Source organism: Phyllopteryx taeniolatus, chromosome 10 (assembly GCF_024500385.1).
Source record: "Phyllopteryx taeniolatus isolate TA_2022b chromosome 10, UOR_Ptae_1.2, whole genome shotgun sequence".
Lineage (NCBI taxonomy): Eukaryota > Metazoa > Chordata > Actinopteri > Syngnathiformes > Syngnathidae > Phyllopteryx > Phyllopteryx taeniolatus.
Window position 1 is genome coordinate 19,309,204 of NC_084511.1, and position 19,684 is coordinate 19,328,887.

Genomic DNA, 19,684 nt, shown 5'->3' on the forward strand with positions numbered 1-19,684 from the left:
AGCCAATCACAGGGCACATAGAAACAAACAACCATTCGCACTCACAGTCATGCCTCAGGGCAATTTAGAGTCTCCAATTAATGCATGTTTTTGGGATGTGGGAGGAAACCGGAGTGCCCGGAGAAAACCCACGCAGGCACGGGGAGAACATGCAAACTCCACACAGGCGGGGCAGGGGATTGAACCCGGGTCCTCAGAACTGTGAGGCTGACGCTCTAACCAGTCGCCCACCGTTCCGCCCATACTTTTTCTTTCTTGTGAAAAAAAATTGTTATCAGTTATTAAAAGAATAACATTTAAATTTTATATTATTTTCACACATCCATCCATCCATTTTCTGAGCCACTTCTCCTCACTAGGGTCGCGGGCGTACTGGAGCCTATGCCAGCTATCATCGGGCAGGAGGTGGGGTACATCCTGAACTGGTTGCCAGCCAATCGTAGGGCACATACAAACAAACAACCGTTCGCACCTACGGGCAATTTGAGTTGTCAATTAACCTACTATGCATGTTTTTGGGATGTGTGAGGAAATCGGAGTGCCCGGAGAAAACCTACGCAGGCACGGGGAGAACATACAAACTCCACACAGGCGGGGCTGGTGATTGAACCCCGGTCCTCAGAACTGTGAGGCAGACACTCTAACCAGTCGTCCACCATGCCGCCTATTTTCACATAATTAATAAATAAATAAATAAATAAATAAAATAAAATAAAATAAAATAAAATTTAAAAACAAAATACACAAGTTATACATTTAAAATATAAAACAAAATGTTCCTCTTATGAAAAAAATTGAAGCTTTGTGTAAAAAGTCACAATACCATAAGCATAAAGATTTTTTTTTTAGGATTTTTTTATACAAACTTGCAACTTCATTCACGTCGAATGATATCTTCTCTTGTAAAATCACGGCTTCTTTTGTCAAGTGCATCTTACCTATGCGGATCCTCTCTGTGAAAAGTGCTTTACAGGGCTATACAATTATTAATAATATTTATAATATATAATGGTAATATAATACACCTGAATCAAAAAGTTACCTGGGATGCATGACCCATTTCGTATCAGGCTTCCCTATACTGTACATAATAGGAAGTGGATGAAGAGTTCATTGGAAGGCAGACTGGAGACTTATTGAGTCATAAAATATTAATATAAATATTAAACTATTGTTTAATATTTATATTAATATTTTATGACTCAATAATAATAATAATAATAATAATAATTAATGCCATTAATTTGTATTTATTTGCACTGGCACTGCCCCATGTCCATAATGTGTCACCAGAGATACAGGAGATAAAAGTACCCATTGTGACTTCACACAGGAAAATAGCCCGCTTTTACCCAGCTTTTCTAGTGTCGCCGTTCTCCATGCTCCAAGTGAACACTCATCAGAATACAAAAGCATTTCCCACGAGATGGTCTCTGATGGTCTCAGTTCCACCTGCCACATAGAAACACCCCCGCTTTGCTTTGAATCAAGAAGAACAACTGACAAATAAGAGGGCAGAAAACAATTGACAATCACACGGAGTGTGTACAACCTAATGTAAAACCTTCCTTGCCTACAGATTTGAAGGTCATTTGGATCTCCGGTCTAATTCCTTTTCAAAGTGCTCCTCATAGAGAAACACCAAGCTAACAGATACGTTGCGTTCCTTAAAGCTTGCACACTTGCCGTCTTCATTCTACACACACAACAACCAGTCCCCATTGGCTTTACAAATGCTTGGCACACCAAGGGAAATTTGATGAGGGCAGACATGCTTCCGAAAATAACTCTGGTACCCCTGCCTCCTTAGTTACTGGAGCTTCTTGCCCCCTCACAGCTCCCCACATGCCAGGGAGTGGTCCAGAAAAAGTTTGGCAGAGGGCTGCAGAGTGGACAACGCCGAGGTGTCACTAATCTCAAAGTCTGGAGAGAAGATAGTTGTCAAGAGGATTCTCGATTGGAGCTATGAGGGTGGGAGCTGCAGCCTTAGCTGGGGGGATATTTGGAGCATTGGGGACCGTATGTTTCTTTTTGGCCTTTGGTACAGACTACTGGTTGGTGGCCAGTGACAATTGTGGACCTTACACATGGCCAACCGCAGAAACAACAGTAGAAAAAGATGCCAACGACACTGAGGTAAGACAGGTATGAAAATGTTTTTGTTGAAATGGATGAAGTGTATTTTAGAGTAGACTGTGTATAAACATAGCCAAAATAATGTTTCATAGTTCGTTTTTTCCCACAAAATGGAGGAAATGCTTGGCACACTTAGTATACTGTATCTAACACATCCTGTAGTTTTTCCTCGCAATACTCACTTTCTTTCATTGGTCAGCAAATTGCGTCCAGTGCTTCCCACAACATTTGCCACATTGTTATGACATTTCAATGTGAGATGCTTCAGATATGTTCTGGGATACTGTAATGTTCCTTAATTAAATATTCAGAATTTGAGGCATTTATTCAGTAGATTTAATTATGCAGGCACCCAAAACTCTGAATACAATATTACAAAGCTGCGCAAATTGTTCAGTTGTGCTTGCAGCACTGTGCATAAGTCTAGATTTGCATTTATTAGCAATGCTATGATGACTTTATCGATAGTATATATTTTATACTAAACTAAACTACTATACTTTAACTAAAATCTCACTTAGTAGGACTCACATCCCGTCAACAGAAGTGAAAAAAAGTGATAGGAGTATTGTATTGTGACATACAAGCAACATATATTTTATTGTTGGTCCATCTGTCTGACAATTGTTGTTACCGTTGCCCCCAAATTGCGGAATCCTTTCCATTTAAGCTGCCTCTTCGTGACATTTTTGAAAAGCAGCAAAAAAACACATTCCCGTAAGACCAGATTGTTCTGTTGTTTTTTTCCCCTTGTATTGACTTTTTTGGCGGCACGGTGGGCGACTGGTTAGAGCGTCAGCCTCACAGTTCTGAGGACCTGGGTTCAATCCCCGGCCCCGCCTGTGTGTAGTTTGCATGTTCTCCCCGTGCCTGCGTGGGTTTTCTCCGGGCACTCCGGTTTCCTCCCACATCCCAAAAACATGCATTAATTGGAGACTCTAAATTGCCCGTAGGCATGACTGTGAGTGCGAATGGTTGTTTGTTTCTATGTGCCCTAGGATTGGCTGGCAACCAGTTCAGGGTGTACCCCGCCTCCTGCCCGATGACAGCTGGGATAGGCTCCCGCGCCGCCCCCGTGACCCTAGTGAGGAGAAGCGGCTCAGAAAATGGATGGATGGATGGATGTATTGACTTTGTTAATATAAAGTACCTACAGTCACTATAAAAACACACTCCAGGTTATTGTGATGTAAAAATGAGACCAAGATTAATCAGTTCAAAACATTTGGCAACATTGTGACCTGTAACTTGTAGAACTCAATAAAAAAAATAAAATCTAAACCCTTTTAAGAGGGGAAGTAAAAATAAAGACCTAAGATAATGTGGTTGCACAAATGTGCACATCTTCTTCAAACTCATGTTGAATGGTAGTCAGCACACATCTGTCTATGATTAACCCCAAATGAAGTTTAGCTTTCTTGTAGGCTTTTCCTGACATATTTTTTTGTTTTGCTTTTTGCTTTCTAGCAAAGGCATTAAGGTTTTGTGCAAACAATGACTGGTATTTGGAACTTTTCATATTTCCCTCCACCTTGTTATTATTGTTTTTATTATTTTTTTGTAGTTTTATTCTCATCTTTTCATCAATTTTGGAGGGTTGTCCCGTTCTTTATAATGTCGCTGTTGTGCCATAATTTCTCTACTTGATGACTGTCTTCTCTCTCTGTCTTGTATTTTTACTGCTTTGAAATTCTTGATACCTTTAAACAATGAGGTCCCGCTGATGCTATGGAAACTATCTGCGGACCATCGGTTGTGCTGGAAGATTTGACTTACTATGTCTTAGTACTTTATTTATTTATTGGCATGTGAAAGTGTGCAACCGCACAGGGTGGTAGTCTGGGGGGTTGGGTGTCATTCACCCCCTGCTGAGAAATCGATTGACCAAGTAATGAATAGAAATTAATGATAAGTTCCTGCCCACGTAGCATAGTGAACGGTTAAAATTTCCGGCAGCAAACACACACACACAAACATGCACACACACTATTGATGAGCGGACTCGGGGACATCTAGCGTGTAGGGGGCGACTTCACACAGGGCGCCATTTAGGCCTACACTACTGTAGAAAAGCTAATTAACAACAAAGCTCATGGTGGCCCAAGACTCTTTATTGTTAGCACATACTTTTTCCAGTATCATTTCTCGTCTCTCACTACAGGCCATATTCAACAATCGTGCTCAAGTTGTGAAAGAATGCAGCAATACCAAAGGCATGATTCATTGACAATGGAGGGTCTCTGTAAATCTTGGAAAATTAATTTTTCCTGAAACTTGTGAATGTCAGTTAAATCCATGAAAAAGATAAAGCACACTTGAAATTTGAAAAGGCCTTATGCAGTGGATGCAGTGCAGTCAGGAGTCAGAATGTGCAAACTGCTCTGGCTACACTTTGAAGGAGAGCATGAAATAAATCCAATAAAGGTAATTTCACCAGACCACCTTATGACAGAATGCATGTTTAGATGTCCATTAAAAAAAATTGGTGTGTGTCTACCGTCCTTTTAGGTTATTGAAATCAATTGGCTTGTTACTTTATTGAGCACTGGTAAGGTAGTCAGGGGAAGCGCCAGGTGTGGCCACGACGATCGTTCCCCCCTCCCCCATCGACGAATTCACTTCATGGCCCCGGAATGCAGTGGGGTTGTTGGTCTGGCTGGAGTGCTAATCCTCCAATAGCCGGCATACTTTAACGATGGCCTCACAGTCCAGTCAAGTCAATGTTGGTGTACAGTGTGCCAACAGGTTGAAATTGCGGTGAAAAAGAAAGCAAATAAAAAGAAAACATCTTTCTTACAGTGGGAGTTTAAATAAATGTGATATATTTCTGGAAGTGTCACTGATGGTGTAGTGGTGCACTCGCCTGACTTTGGTGCGGGCAACGTGGGATCAGTTCCCACTCAGTGACGGTGTGAATGTGAGTGCGAATTGTTGTCCGTGTCTATATGTGCCCTGAGACTGACTGGCAACCAGTCAGTCCCTTCGCCCGAAGTCAGCTGGGATAGGCTCCAGCGCCCCGCGACCCTAACCAGGATAAGCGGTTTTGAAAATTAAATGGATGAAATGCTCTAGTCGACATGAGAATACGCAGAATGCCAGTTTTGACAGGTAACACCAGCATTTTAGGGATGCTCCACCCAGAGCACCCATCTGGCATGAAGGTGTATAAGTGGCAGACATCAGTTCATGGGAGAAAGTGAGTAGCCAGAAAGGCATCTAACTGCACGCCTTTTCCCACATACGCTCATGGGAGAATATGGCCCTAAGTACAGAGGCACACATTTACACATTTATGAGACCAAGTAGTCCTGAAAAGTCCAATCTAAGCATTTCATTTTCCATAGGATGATTGTGTGTCATCAATCATATTTTTGTCATGTCAGTGGAATGTATGAGCACGCATGTTTCATAAGTTCTTCTTCAAAGCTGCACAAACCTCCCGATCACAACCACATTGGATGTCTTGAAACCTTTCATTTAGCAATGTGGGCCCTAAGAGCAGCAGAACAGTCATATGTTGACTGACTGATAGATATTTCGGGTGCCGTGTCTTTATTTATTTTTTGACAACTGATGTCAGCCTGTCTCTTTTTGTTCTTCAGCTGCAGTTTGTAAAAGCAGTCACCACCTCTCCTGCGTCGCTCACCCTCCACCATGAAGGCTTTTTTTGGCGCTGTGTGTTCCAGGTGGAACCCACTGCAGATGCAGTCATGGCAACATTTTTCAGTATGTGAAAGACTTTTACAATGAGGCTGGTTTTGATCTGTATAGTGCTGTAATTTTGGACAAGGAACCATATTTGTAAACTTCTTGTATGATGCCAAAAAATAAATAACAAAAAAAGAAAAGAAAATATAATTATGAAAGAAAGAAAGTAAAAAAAAACACACACAAAAGCTTAACATAATTGTCCATGATTGAAATTTTTTACATATTTTTAACAAATTCAAATACCATATAACAATATACATACACATAGAAAATAGACTGTGTTCCATATTATCAAGAATATGCAGTTTTTGCATATATCCACTTATTCATTTTGAATTTGATGCCTGCAACACCCTTCCAAAAAAGCTGGGACAGGGGCATGTTTACCACTGTGTTACAATCACCTTTCCTTTTGCAACACTCAGTAAGCATTTGGGAACTGAGGATACTAATTGTTGAAGCTCTCTAGGTGAGGGAATTCTTCCCTATTCTTGTTTGATGTACAACTTTGTTGCTCCACAGTCCAGGGTCTCTGTTATCGTATTTTGTGCCTAATAATGCACCACAATTTTTCAATGGGAGACAGGTATGGACTGCTGGCAGGCCAGTCTAGTACCCACACTCTTTTACTACAAAGTCATGCTGTTGTAATATGTTCAGAATGTGGCTTGGTATTGTCTTGCTGAAATAAGCAGGGATGTCCCTGAAAAAGTCATTGCTTGAATGGCAGCATATGTTACTCAAAAACCCGCGTGTGCCTTCCAGCATTAATGGACTCGTCAGACCACAGCACACTTTTCCACTGTGCGTCAGTCCATCTCAGGTAAGCTCAGGGCCAGAGAAGCCGGCGATATTTCTGGGTGTTGTTGATATATGTCTTTGGCTTTGCATGGTAAAGTTTTAACTTGCATTTGTAGAAGTACCGACGAACTGTCAACTGACAATGGTTTTCTGAAGTGTTCTTGAGTCCGTTTGACAATATCGTTCATACAAGGATGCCGGTTTTTAATGGAGTGCCGTCTGAGTCACGGACATTCAATGTTGGTTTTTGGCCTTACCGCTTACATGCAGAGATTTCTCCAGATTCTCTGTATCTTTTGATGACATTATGGTCGATAGATGATGAAATCCCCAAATTCCTTGCAATTGTATGTTGAGAAACATTGTTCTTCAACTGTTGGACTCTTTGCTCACACAGTTATTCACAAAGTGGTGAGCCTCGCCTCATCGTTGCTTGTGAAGAACTGAGCCTTTTGGGGTTGCTCCTTTTATACCCAATCATAACAATCATCCATCCATCCATTTTCTGAGTCGCTTCTCCTCACTTGGGTCGCGGGCGTGCTGGAGCCTATCCCAGCTATCATCGGGCAGGAGGCGGGGTACACCCTGAACTGGTTGCCAGCCAATCGCAGGGCACATAGAAACAAACAACCATTCGCACTCACAGTCATGCCTACGGGCAATTTAGAGTCTCCAATTAATGCATGTTTTTGGGATGTGGGAGGAAACCGGAGTGCCCGGAGAAAACCCACGCAGGCACGGGGAGAACATGCAAACTCCACACAGGCGGGGCCGGGGATTGAACCCGGGTCCTCAGAACTGTGTGGCTGTCGCTCTAACCAGTCGGTCACCGTGCCGCCCATAAAAATCATCTGTTTTCAATTAACCTGTTCACCCGTGGAATGTCCCAGTCTTTCATTGTTTTTGTCCCAACTTTTTCGGAACGTGTTACAGGCATCAAATTTATAATGAGAGAATATTGGCACACACAAAAAATATATAATTTACATGAACAAATTTAAATATCTTGTCTATGTAGTCCATTCAGTTGAATATAGGTTGAAAATTATTTGAAAAATCATTGTATATATTTAACACTAAGTCCCAACTTTATTGGAATTGGAATTTGTAGATTCTCCAAAGGTTCTCAAAAAGGTTGCGGTGAGATGATGGTGTCCACCCCAAGAGTTTCTCCCTTTATACCCATAGCAGCCAAAGATTCAGTGGTATTCTATGCACCGTGGGTTGTTGCATTGTCTTCCAGGGCAATAATTTTACTGCAGAAAGCACAGTCCCATGGCAAGAAATGTTTTTTTTGATACTCCACATACTGTAATTTGCAGAGATAATTTCTATTGACACCTTCAGAAATAGGGCTACCGTCTTACGCCCCATTATTCCTGCTCAGAACATCACTCAATCAAATCTCAGCTTTAAATATTTGTTTGCTGCTCATTGGTGGCTTTTTAACATCTTAAAAGGATATATGCCTCATATAAGCCTTCCTTAATATGCCTTTATCAAAACATACCCATTTGCTCTCTGAATCTGGCTTTTCATCAGCAAAAAGATCCTTTTTTTTTAACCATTATGCATACAAATTGTGATTTGCTTAGTACTGTGAAACAACCTCATGAAGTAATTTTCCTTCAGTAGGTATATTGGTGGGGACTCTTTTTTTTTTTTTTTAATTTACGTTTTCCTTTCAATTATAGCAAACCAACCAGAATCAAAGGTGTGTGTCCAAGGCTACCTCTTCCCTTTCCCAGTTGTACTAGGACCAGTACCTCATCCGATTTATGATGCTACAGCAGGTGGTGAATCTTTCAATCTTTAAATTATTTGCTTACAGTTGCTCAGGAGATTATTTGAGAGGAGATTACTAACCTCCTGTTGATGAACATCATATTTCCAGTCAAGAACACCATAGATTTTACGCACACACACACACACACACACAGATGCACAGATGCACACACACATGCACGCACAATGCAGGTTAGATTATTACTGATGTGCTTGTATTTTTTTCAGTGTTTCGAGGTTTCTGGACAGTGTTTATAATCCTCGCACTGGCCTCAGCTCTGACCGGAAGCTTCCTCCTGGTCTGTGGGGTCCCCTTTATAAGTCATAGACTCTACAAACTGGGTGGAGCCTTTCTCATCATTGCAGGTAAAATAATAAACTATGTGAAGACCACAATTGGTCTGTCGTGTGAAATATAATGTACACAATCCATCCATCCATCTTTACCGTTTATCCTCACTTTAGTCACGGCCGTGCTGGAGCCTATCCTAGTTGATTCTGCGCGAGAGGTGGGGTACACCCTGAAGTGGTCACCAGCTAATCGCAGCGCACATATAAACAAACAACCATTCTCACTCACATTCACACCTACGGGCAGATGTGCTAACCAGTCGGTCACCGTGCAACCTACTGTACACAGTTTCCTCCCTTATGGAACTATAGTAATTCTTACTATTCTGTGCAATCTACAATATTATGAAGTGCATCTGGGGGGGCGCTTTGCTCTTTCATCAAAAAAAACATGTATCAGGTCAGATAGGTATTTGTCTGTGTTGAGTTCAGGGCCAGGGAGTTATTCCTCACCAAACTCATCCAACCATGCCATTATGGATCTTGCTTTGTGCACTGGAACACACAATTTAATTTCTGAGCCTATTTGTTCTAATTTCTTTGTATATATGGATTAATTGGGTTGTTCCCAACATCTGATGAAATGTTCAGGTCAATAGCACCTTTGGAAGTATATTTAGTGAGAAAAATGGTGACGTGTTAAATACTTATTTCAGCCACTGTGTATATATAGTGTTTATTTTCGGAGGAAACAAATGTTGCAGTCATTACTGCTGTCAGCTGTTCATGCCTGTTACATGACAGCCACACCCTGCATACACGGATGTGCATATCTCACTTGCGGTTGTCATAATTACTGTTGGGTGTAAACTTTGCTACCATGGCAATAGCAAAAACGGGAATGGTGTTTTTTTTTAAATGTTTTTATTTTATTATTATCTTTTAAGCAATTGTCACCTGATCTATGTTTCTCCACAGCATGCTTGTTCCTCTTTTTGTTGCTGCTCTTCATACTGTGGATGGAGGTAGTTGATGTGAAGCGTTACATCCTCCAGGAGAGAGGGGAGACGTGTACCGATATCCAGGTCTCGGTGCTCTACGGCCTGTCGTTCATGATGGCTGCAGCTGGCGTGCCCCTGGAGCTCCTCTCTGGGTTGATCTTCATGCTTGTGGGACGAGTGCTGCTTGCCAACAAGTGAGCGAGGCCATCTGACAACTGACCTTTTTATGTCCTGCACAGGGACTGAGCAAAGAATTGCTCAAAATCACATCATCGTCCTTCCAAGTCATTGCTGCAGAGACATTTTGTTGGGGGGAATAGACCAAAATATAAAAAGTGTCTGTGCTCCCAGAGAGCACATACGCCTCTCCAAGGGCCTTACACATGTGTCAATCTCAATATGTGGAAAAGAAATTACAATCTAAACTGAGATTGAGGTACAAGCAGCTGAACAGAATGTATCTGGGTGGCACTTTGTTTGACAATTTACTGCATTCTTTAATTCAAATAGGATCAAATTTGACAGACATGATTCATTTTTAAAAGTTTGTTTCTTTTCACCCATTGAAAGGACTGAATTTGTCACCATTTGTTTATTGTTTTTGTGACATCACAAATGTGTTCATTTCTTGCCAGTGTTTCAAGTCAGTGTCTGGAAAAATACCATTTTTATTTCATATAAAACAGTTTGATTAATTAAAAAGGAAGTTGCATACAAACCAACCATTAGGAAAACATAACATGCTTGGGAAAATGGAATATGCTGTTGTTAGGGTTAAAATGACCTAAAATGACCGTACAGCAAACCAACATACACAGTGGTTGTTCGGACACTCTAATCAGTCATTAGTCAGTATGCAAGTCACAAGTGAGATATACTGTACCTGTAGAGTTGTGTAAGAAAGTACAGAAATTTATCTTGGACTGTATAAACTCCCCATCAACTGTATAAGAAATAAAGGACAAATAAAAAACAGTTGCCCACAGTTATAATCAATAATGAGAAGACAGCTGGCTCGGTCCTTGTTTTAGTGTCTTAACAAAGCTTCATATGTTACATAGATGGATGAACCTTTGTTAATATTTATTTAAAACTACCTGATGCTAGTCAAACCATCAGTGTTTCATGGATTCCATTCACGAACTTTTGTATTTATCCACGCTACAAGAGACACAAAGGGAAGCAATGCAGCTGTGTGTCCTGTCCTTCGGCAAGGTATCAGACAAGTTGGAAAGCAGTATGACTATGGTGAGTGGCTGGGTGGACCGGAAACTAGAATTATTTGGACAGGGAGGAGGATGAAGCAGGAGAGGGATGACAATGACTTTGCCTGTGAGAACTGATCCATTTTGAGGATCCAAGGGTGTGTTTGAAAAGTGAATGACAGGTTGGTATGCAGCATACAGTCACCCACCACTTCTCCCAACTAGCAAAACCAAGCTTTAACTACCTATACCACTGTTCTCATTTTAACCAACATCATCCATTTTCTCACCTTATTAGGTTCATGGATGAGCTGGAGTCTATCCCATCAGACTTGGAGCCAGAGGCGGAATACATCCCAGACTGACAGTCAGGCAATTATTCACAGGGCACGTATAGACAAACAACCAACACTTGCAAAATTCATTGTTTTCCATTTTCCAACAGGCCTCAATATGGCTTATTTGCATAATTCTAGCAACAATATGACATGAGATGATACACTTTCATCATGTGTATTGTGTCTTGACTGTAAAACCAAAGTAACACAGTCTCACAGTCAGTTTCTTCTAGTATCTGGGGCAGATTACCACAGTATGGTGATGTACTCAAACTGAATTAATAATCTTTTATCTGATTTTTTGACACTGCTCTTTTATTGGATCTCATGTTGCTAATGTTAGCCAGTTTGTTTAGACGTTATATTAGATGTACACTGAAGTAAAAGTCGTTTGAATTTAGTTAATTCCAACATGTACATCGTTTACACATAATTAAAACATGTTAACCAAACACGTCATTATTTTCGAGGAAAAGAGCGGGAAATTACGTCAGTTAGCTACATTTTAATCGCGTGCAACCGAAAAATAAGTGCTTTTTTTTCAGTGTCGTATATATTTCAAGATTATGTCTTGTATTAGGACAACCTCAATAATTCATTAACAATGTTTAGATTTTCCACAATTCACATTTTTGGTCTTTAATTATTGTAATTATGAAAGAATTAATACAACATCCGATGACAGGAAAGAAAGTTAATAAGTCAAGTTTATTTCTATAACACAGTTAAATACAAATGGAACTGAACCAAAATGCTGTAACTAGTGCATTAGGTAAGAAAAAAGAGGATTCTGGCAAAAGATTATAAATTCAGTTTTAATACATCACCATATATATACTGTGGTGTTTCCAGTAATCTGCCCTAAATTGTAGCTACATGACATAATGAAACAACAGTAAATCAGAGGTTTGAAAATAAAATGGCATCAAGAGACAAACACAGACGGACCAGGGAGGGCCAAGGTAAAAAGGTCTGTTTTCAGCCTAGATTTGATTATTGTTGTTCTTATGATTTTTGTGTGAAATCACATGGGCAATAATGTAATTCATCTTCAAGTCATGGAATGTATAATTGACTGCAATGTTTATTAGAAGTTAGGCATCTATTAACGACTTTCAAACTGAACAACTGTCGATGGTAAAAGAATTAATTCCCACATGTGGCCAGCTGAGGTCTCTGCAGCTCTCCTCTTCAGAGGGAACGTTTTCCATGCATGATTGGACAGAAGGACGAATTATGGTGGAAAAGGCACCAGGAAGGAAGGGAAAATGCAAAAAGCAATTACAAACAGACATTTCAGGTACAACTGACCGTAGATATTTGTGCCCATAGTTTTTTTCTGATCACCTTATCAATAATAATTGGAAAACATTGTAACTTCCCTCTAAAATATGTCTAATTGAAACCTAGTGGATCCAGGGAACATAAGCACTTACCAGCCACTTCATTAGGTACACCTGCACTGTGCATATAACAAGATAAATATTGGGGCAAGCAATTTTTTTATATATTGTCCCTGTCGGGCTGAATCCCCTCACCTCTAAAATGACAACTTTTAAAAAAACAAAAACAAAAAAAAAATATAAAAGACATCTTGCTTGAGTTTCCAAAATAAGCGATCATATACTGTTGCACACTCACATGATCACAACAGCACACCAAAATTGTGTTATAGGCAGAAATACATTTGCATAACTTACTTCATGCCTTCCTTCTGCAACAAAGAATGACAGCGATCGCTAAGAAAACAAGCCTACTCAAATGTATCTAAATTCACTATTTTCACTCATTATTGTTAAAAAAAAAACAACAAAAAAAACATCCAGACTTTCAATATAGACGACTATTGTGCCACAGAACACGTACTAGTTTGTTAAGGACGTGCTCGTCTTCTGCTGCTGACGTCATGCAGGTTTTGATCTAAAAGTGGGTGAAAAAAAAAATCTGGCTGAAAATTAAATATGTCTACTATTGAGTCAATTTTTGGGGAATTATTTCTGCATACATCACTTTTAAGTCCAGAACTATATACCTTTCGTAGGGGCCGGTGTATTTACATCCAGCCAGTGTACCAAGTACAAGTTTGCATTACTCAGTGTCAGAATACATCTTTTTTTTATTTTCAAACATTATTTTGTGTCACAAAATGCAGGCAAGGATAGGAACATGCTTCCCTACACATCCCTCAGTCCTCTGGCGCACCAGGACTGAAACGCAAGTGAGCTCTAATCCATTCAAATACAGGATACACTTGGTGTGAACACTTTTCTTCCATGCCTTAACCCCCTAACCATAGTGAGCCGATTACTTGCTCTGTGTGCGAGCCCTCTGAGCGTGCATCTGTGTGTGTGTGTGTGTGTGTGTGTGTGGGTGTGCTTGTGTGTGAAAGTGCAGACGGACACAGTTGCTCTCAGATAAAGGCTTTTCTCCTGTCAAAAATGACTGCCAAGATAAGCGCTGATATGAGAGAAAAGCAAGCCTTATGGCATCGCGCAAGCCTTTTTTAAAAAAAAAAAAATTATTGTTGTTTTTTTTTTTCCTTTTGTACATCTCAAATTCCCCAGTAACGGACCCACCTCCTCCAAATACACGTGCGCACACAAAAATACACACATACTGTATGTACACACTGCTAATCTGTTTTGAGGGTTTAAGGTAGAGAGGCAGCAGGTGGAGCGATAAAGAAGAGTTTCTGTGTGCATTTCTTTTTTTCAGTTTTGTATAAATAACAAGTGTGGACTTATGAAAGACATCCCTCCCCTTGACACACACGCACACACACTGAAGTGAAAATGCAGGCAGATTATGTCTGAGACAGTCACAGCTCCTGCCTTCAATTAACCTTACAAAGACAGGATCACTTACACCAGATGATGATAGCAGGAGGCAGTTAAAAAGGTTGAACTAATGGAGAATGGTATCATGTTATGTGTTAATTCATTTTTTTTTAACATAATATACAACTGTGTATCTGCGACTGTGTAAAAGTGATCTCTTTTTTGCTAATACGCGGCAATGAAAGTACAAAACTTTACTTGTTAGGAATGCAAAAAAGTAACTTCTGTTTCTTTATTCATCAGCAACATTGTCAGCTCAAGATCAAGTGTAACCAATGATTTTTCAAAGACTACAGATGATGATTTTCAAAATATCAACTGATCAACATGATCTGGTCGCAAAACACGTCTCTGTGTGTTCACTATGTTCTCTATGTAAATTTAAGAATTTTAGATGAATATGCACTTGTAACCCCACTCACCTATATGAATGAGACGTTTGTCATTACAAGTTGAAATTCAGTGTTTTCTTGTTTCTTGTTTGTACAGCGGTATGATGTCAAATGTTCAAATGTTACTAAAAGATTCTGTGCTGACCATAGTTTACCGACCTGGAGCTCTTCAATCTTAAGCCTCCTCTCAGTAACGTCCAACATCAAACTTTGCATTCTATTTTCTTGTTTTTTTTTCTACCGCTCCAAAATCCAGTGTCTGCTTGACACTCACAGTGTTTTGTTACCAAGTGTTTCTTTAGCCATGAAGCGTTTCAGCCAAAATTAATACCACAGCTCATTTTCTCTGTTTTCTCTGCTCATCTACCACCAACGTTTGTGCCAGATGTATAAAGGGCCACATTTTACTGCAATAAACTGCAATTCCAGCTGCATTTTTTCTTTCTTTTTGTGTATTTTGGATTAATTGTCCATGGATAGACTGTTGTTCAAAAGTAAATAATAAGTTTTATTATGCAAACATAAATTTTAATGTTTTTTTTGTTTTTTGGGGGGGTGGGGGGGTGGGGGGGGGAATTATTTTGACGAGCAATTGCTCCGTAAATGGTGCAAAATGCTCACTGACCTAAAACACAAAAGAAAGAAAAGGATTGAAGACTATAAAGCTACATAATCATAGCATATCATAGAATTTTATAGTTATATTCATCCATGTACGCCACTTGGGCTGTGACAGGTGTGTGCTAACTCTCTTTTAACATGAGTTTGAATATGATTGGTATATCCAAGGTGGTGTGCGCACTTGCACAAATACATTATCTCAGTCATTTGAGTTTACTTCCCCTCTCGAAAAGATTCTTTTTTATTGTTGTTGATTCTTAGGTACAGGTTATAGTGTCACAAAGGTGGAAGAAGTGTTGACATTGATTCATCCAATAAGCACATGTACTTACTACACACTCACAGAGTTCTCTGGCAAACAAAACAAATATGTGACTGTTTTGCAATCCCCTTACATACAGTACATAAAACAAAACAAAATAAAACCAAGCGCTTGGCACATTGACAGGAAGAGGTCTGGACAGGAGACACTCGTTTGTGTACCCACAATCCCTTTTTTTCTTCTGTATTGTACGTCTGTATTTCCCTTTAATATCTCCTTAACACACAAGCACACATGTTCGTGCAGCATTTGTTTCTCCAAATTCTTTCATTTCTCCTTAAGGAAGAAGAAGAGAAGGAGTGAGGAGAAGGAGGGCATTGCGATTAGTTTCAGGACTACAGCTCACTTGATTGGCAGCTGGCAGCATATGGAGTTGTGAGACAGGTTTGCGCACACTCGCCTCGGAGGAAACAAATATTTGCCTGAAGGAGAGAGCGGGAAAGAGAATAAGGGGGGAAAAATAATTAGTTTGCAGACGCAGTGAGAGATAAAAGGCAGCAAGTCGCATCCATCAAAAGGCAGCAGAGTTGGTTACAAAATTGAAATCTTCTCCAAGCTGACAGATCCAGTGGGTGGTTGGGAGAGTTAAACACATGCACACTGGATAAGCACACTGGAAGCCAACACACAATGTACATTAACATCTGTGCACACGGAATGAACACTTAGGCATGAATCTTCCACGCTTCAGCAACATGTCTCAAGCCCCTCCAATTATTTCTTAATTACCATCTCCGCATTAAAACACAATTGTGTGTTGACAACAACAAATATGCAACATGTCAGATATATTGAAAGTAAAAACACATCTTTTAGGAGATGTGTGCTTTGACAATTAAAAGATGATTTAGTATATTTTAAACATCGTTTTAGATTCCAAATAGATAGATAGGTGTCTGCTTAAGTGTAGCTGCCTTAAAATATAGACTTGAATATTCATTTCAGACGTCACTCAGTACTCATTTAAACGTATTTATGAATTAAATTTGAGTAGTATCCCCAAGTTAATCAAGAATAAAATTAAATATAGAATTTCTAGTCAAAATATTCAACACTGTGCTCATTTGAATTGTCGCCGTCCAAATTTACAATGTCGTGCGCATGTTAAGCACAAATTTAATAAAGTAAAGCCTGAAACTTCATTTAATTTTGGGTTAATTTACTTTGCCTACTGTATTTAAATGCAACACATCTTACAATCATTGACAATCTCACTCATACATGCTTCCAGCCTTGTGAGTATTGTAGTATTCAGTCACAAACTGTTACAAAAAAAAAAAAAAAGATATGTTTGAAGTGGCGGAACTGTGGACGACTGGTTAGCACGTCTCCCTCACAGTTCTGTTCAGGGTGTACCCCGCCTCCTGCCTGATGATAACTGGGGTGGGCTCCAGCAGCCCACAACCCCAGTGAAGAGAAGCGGCTCAGAAAATGGATGGATGGACGTTTAGAGTTCCATTCTCAATGTTGTTACTTTTTATTTTAATCAGCCAAAATGTATTTTCCTCATTGTTTTTACATAACAACATTGTGATTGTATCACGTGTGGAGTTAAGAATCAGAACCTATTGTATCCACAGCCATTATACAGCGTCTGGCAATCAGGAATGCGGCACACATGACAGAGAAAATTAAAATCACATTTATTGCTTCTAGTAGTGAAACTGAGATAATTATTTTTAGAATTTCGGGATACCAAAGAATGTTGTTAGAAGAATACAGTGGCATATTTCACTAACAGGTAGGAACTGCAACAGCTGTTTTCCAGCATCATGATATCACTGTGTTGTTATAATTTTTAAGTTGTGGGTCATTGAAAATTAAGCATTTTTTAGTGAACCAAAATTTCTTTTTTTTTTTTAATTATAAAAAACATTATAACTTTTAATTATTTTAATTTTTAAAAAAAAGTTATTGTTGTAGTGTAGTGGTTCATTTGCCTGACTTCCATTTGGGCAGCATGGGTTTTAAGTTCCCACTTAGTGACGGTGTGAATGTGCGTGAACGGTTGTCTGTCTCTATAAGTAACCTGTGATTTACTGGCGAGTGGTGACCAGTCCAGGGTGTATTCTGCCTATATATATTGTATGGATCAATGTCCCTTAATAGGCACATCTGGCCCGCTGGTCGCTTACTGTGGTCCCTGAACTGTTAAGGCCTTTTAACACTGGACTTAGCACAGCGCAGTGCACTGTTTGTGTGCGCCCACACAAGGTTGGCGCTGCAAAAACCACGTGGTTAGTGGTTTAGTCAGCACATGGATTTGTCTCCACGCCAACTTTACACAAACAGCCTGTTACTGGGTTCACTGCTGCTAGTAAAGGTTTGGACTTTCACTTTTGTTTTTGGACCAATGCGCAAACTACGCCTACTGTTGACCCTGGCCAGCTGTAGCACCTACAGTATATTGAACAAAAACGGCATGTTCCAAATTTTGCTGCCAAAACAAAAGTGGGCAATGAAAATTGGCAATTCAAAAAAGAATGGACTGAAACATTTCATTCATTCTCCCTCTAACCATCACAAGACCAAGACTGGAGATCAGGGCTATGTTACAGATTTCTATTCTGAAATGGCATTATGAGTCAAAGCATATGAATTATTCAAAGACATTTCCTCAAAATTCAGCAGTGAGAACAACAAATTAAATTAAATGCAAAAACATTTTTCAATCAATCTGCAACCAGGATTCTTTTTACATCTATGACAAAGCAACAAAAAAGGGACAGAGTTCTCACTTAGAGTGGTGTGAATTTTTGGTAAACACAAGAAGCCATTCTCAGATGCAGAAATTAAAGAATGTAGGACTGAGGTGATGGACAACAAAGAGGCAAACAAACAAAACACACAAAAAGGAAATGGCAAATAAATTAAACAAATACCCCTCATAGTTTTTATTTTTTATATATCTATGTCAAAATGAAAATGACATATTATTTTAGTTCATATTATCACATATGGCCTGACCAACCTCAATAAATGGACCGTTGACTCATTGAAAAATACATTTGTGGGCTGTTAAGATTTGTTATCGATAAATACATTTTATGGCGGTTTCTGTTTTATTGTGTACCTGGTGAATACACTCAACTGAATTATTGCAGTGTTTAAGATGGGAACTTGTAGTGCATATGTTCAAAGAGCTACTATTTATCATCTAGCCTGGATTGTCTGAGGTTGTGTATCATAACTAAAATGGATTAATATTCAAATTTATATTTGTTACACAGCAACAAGCACAACCACACTAAACAAAGAAAAGCATTTATGATCTCGTCAAGGAGATGATGTATTCATGTGTTAGTTCGCAGGGTTACCTCGAAAGTACTCAAATGATTCCCTTAAAACTTGGTAGAGGGATGGGTCATGGGCCATGGAAAAACTCAGTACATGTCGGACAAAATACAGATCAAGGAATAGATTTTCGCCGCCATACTTTTGCAATGCGTATTGCATGAATCTTAATGACCAAATTCAGCCATATACAGGAAGTGGGTGTCTATGAAGTATTTTGGTCCTGGTCCAAATTACGATGATGCGGCTTTAGTGGTCCATTTTAGCTCTGTTTTCCTTTCTTTGTTTCCCCCCAAAAAAAAAATAATTCCCTTACGCCGACCACAAAAATCCAAACAGGGCATGAAAAAGAGCCACTCTGCTTTGATACATTCAAACACTGACCATGGGATTATGCAGCACTGATAAGGTAATTAAGAGACTATGATAGTGTAATTAAGCAACATCTGAGAAGAAAGGCTGCTGGAGTGGCGCATTGCTGTGACTGTGCATGAAAGCTGTTCTGTTGGAAAACGTGGGAGAGGCGGTGCAAGACCATTTGGGTTTCACTCAGGTCCCCTCGACAGTGGCCCCACAAGGGCTAAGAGAACATTTTAGGGGAGTGAGAATTCGCCTTAAAACACTATTGTGATGGAAATGAAATTACACAACTCAGTCACTTGAAATGGTCACAGATCATAAAGAGGAAAACAGTGGAAATGTGATATATTTCTCTCTATCAGCACTCCACTGGAGCCCAATAAATGGGAATTGCATGATTTCACTGAGGTGTTTACCTTGCTTCCTTTTATTTGTTGCCATCGGGCAGTGCGCAGTATTCTCCCACTTCTCCCCTGCATGCTCTGAATCAGCAGAAATTACATTTGATTCTATTTATTTGCTTATTTACTCTTATCTGTGTTCCATTCCAGAGGCCTCCTATCAGAAAACTGCCAGCCTAAGAAGGAGAA

The 19,684-nt window shown here is 39.6% G+C and overlaps 1 protein-coding gene across 4 annotated transcripts; it reads left to right on the plus strand.

Annotated features, from left to right (window-relative positions):
• The first annotated feature begins 1,861 nt into the window (after positions 1–1,861).
• LOC133485175 (transmembrane protein 182-like) lies at positions 1,862–14,931 on the plus strand. Of its 4 annotated transcripts, none has more exons than XM_061788585.1 (6): positions 1,862–2,145; positions 5,739–5,862; positions 8,343–8,441; positions 8,662–8,799; positions 9,703–9,919; positions 11,229–14,931. In XM_061788585.1, exons 1-6 carry the CDS (start codon positions 1,966–1,968, stop codon positions 11,293–11,295), a joined length of 825 nt encoding a protein of 274 aa, XP_061644569.1. In that variant the 5' UTR covers positions 1,862–1,965; the 3' UTR covers positions 11,296–14,931. The 4 variants fall into 4 exon arrangements, with proteins under 4 accessions (XP_061644569.1, XP_061644570.1, XP_061644571.1 ...); XM_061788586.1 differs by having other exon boundaries at positions 1,862–2,136; XM_061788587.1 differs by lacking the exon at positions 11,229–14,931 and having other exon boundaries at positions 9,703–11,212.
• The last annotated feature ends 4,753 nt before the right edge of the window (positions 14,932–19,684 follow it).

Coding starts and splice junctions, on each gene's coding strand:
- LOC133485175 (XM_061788585.1), top strand. CDS start 1,966: ATGAGGGTGGGAGCTGCAGCCTTAGCTGGGGGGATATTTGGAGCATTG. Junction 2,146..5,738: donor ACGACACTGAGGTAAGACAG/GTATGAAAATGT, acceptor TTTGTTCTTCAG/CTGCAGTTTGTAAAAGCAGT. Junction 9,920..11,228: donor CGAGTGCTGCTTGCCAACAA/GTGAGCGAGGCC, acceptor TCACCTTATTAG/GTTCATGGATGAGCTGGAGT.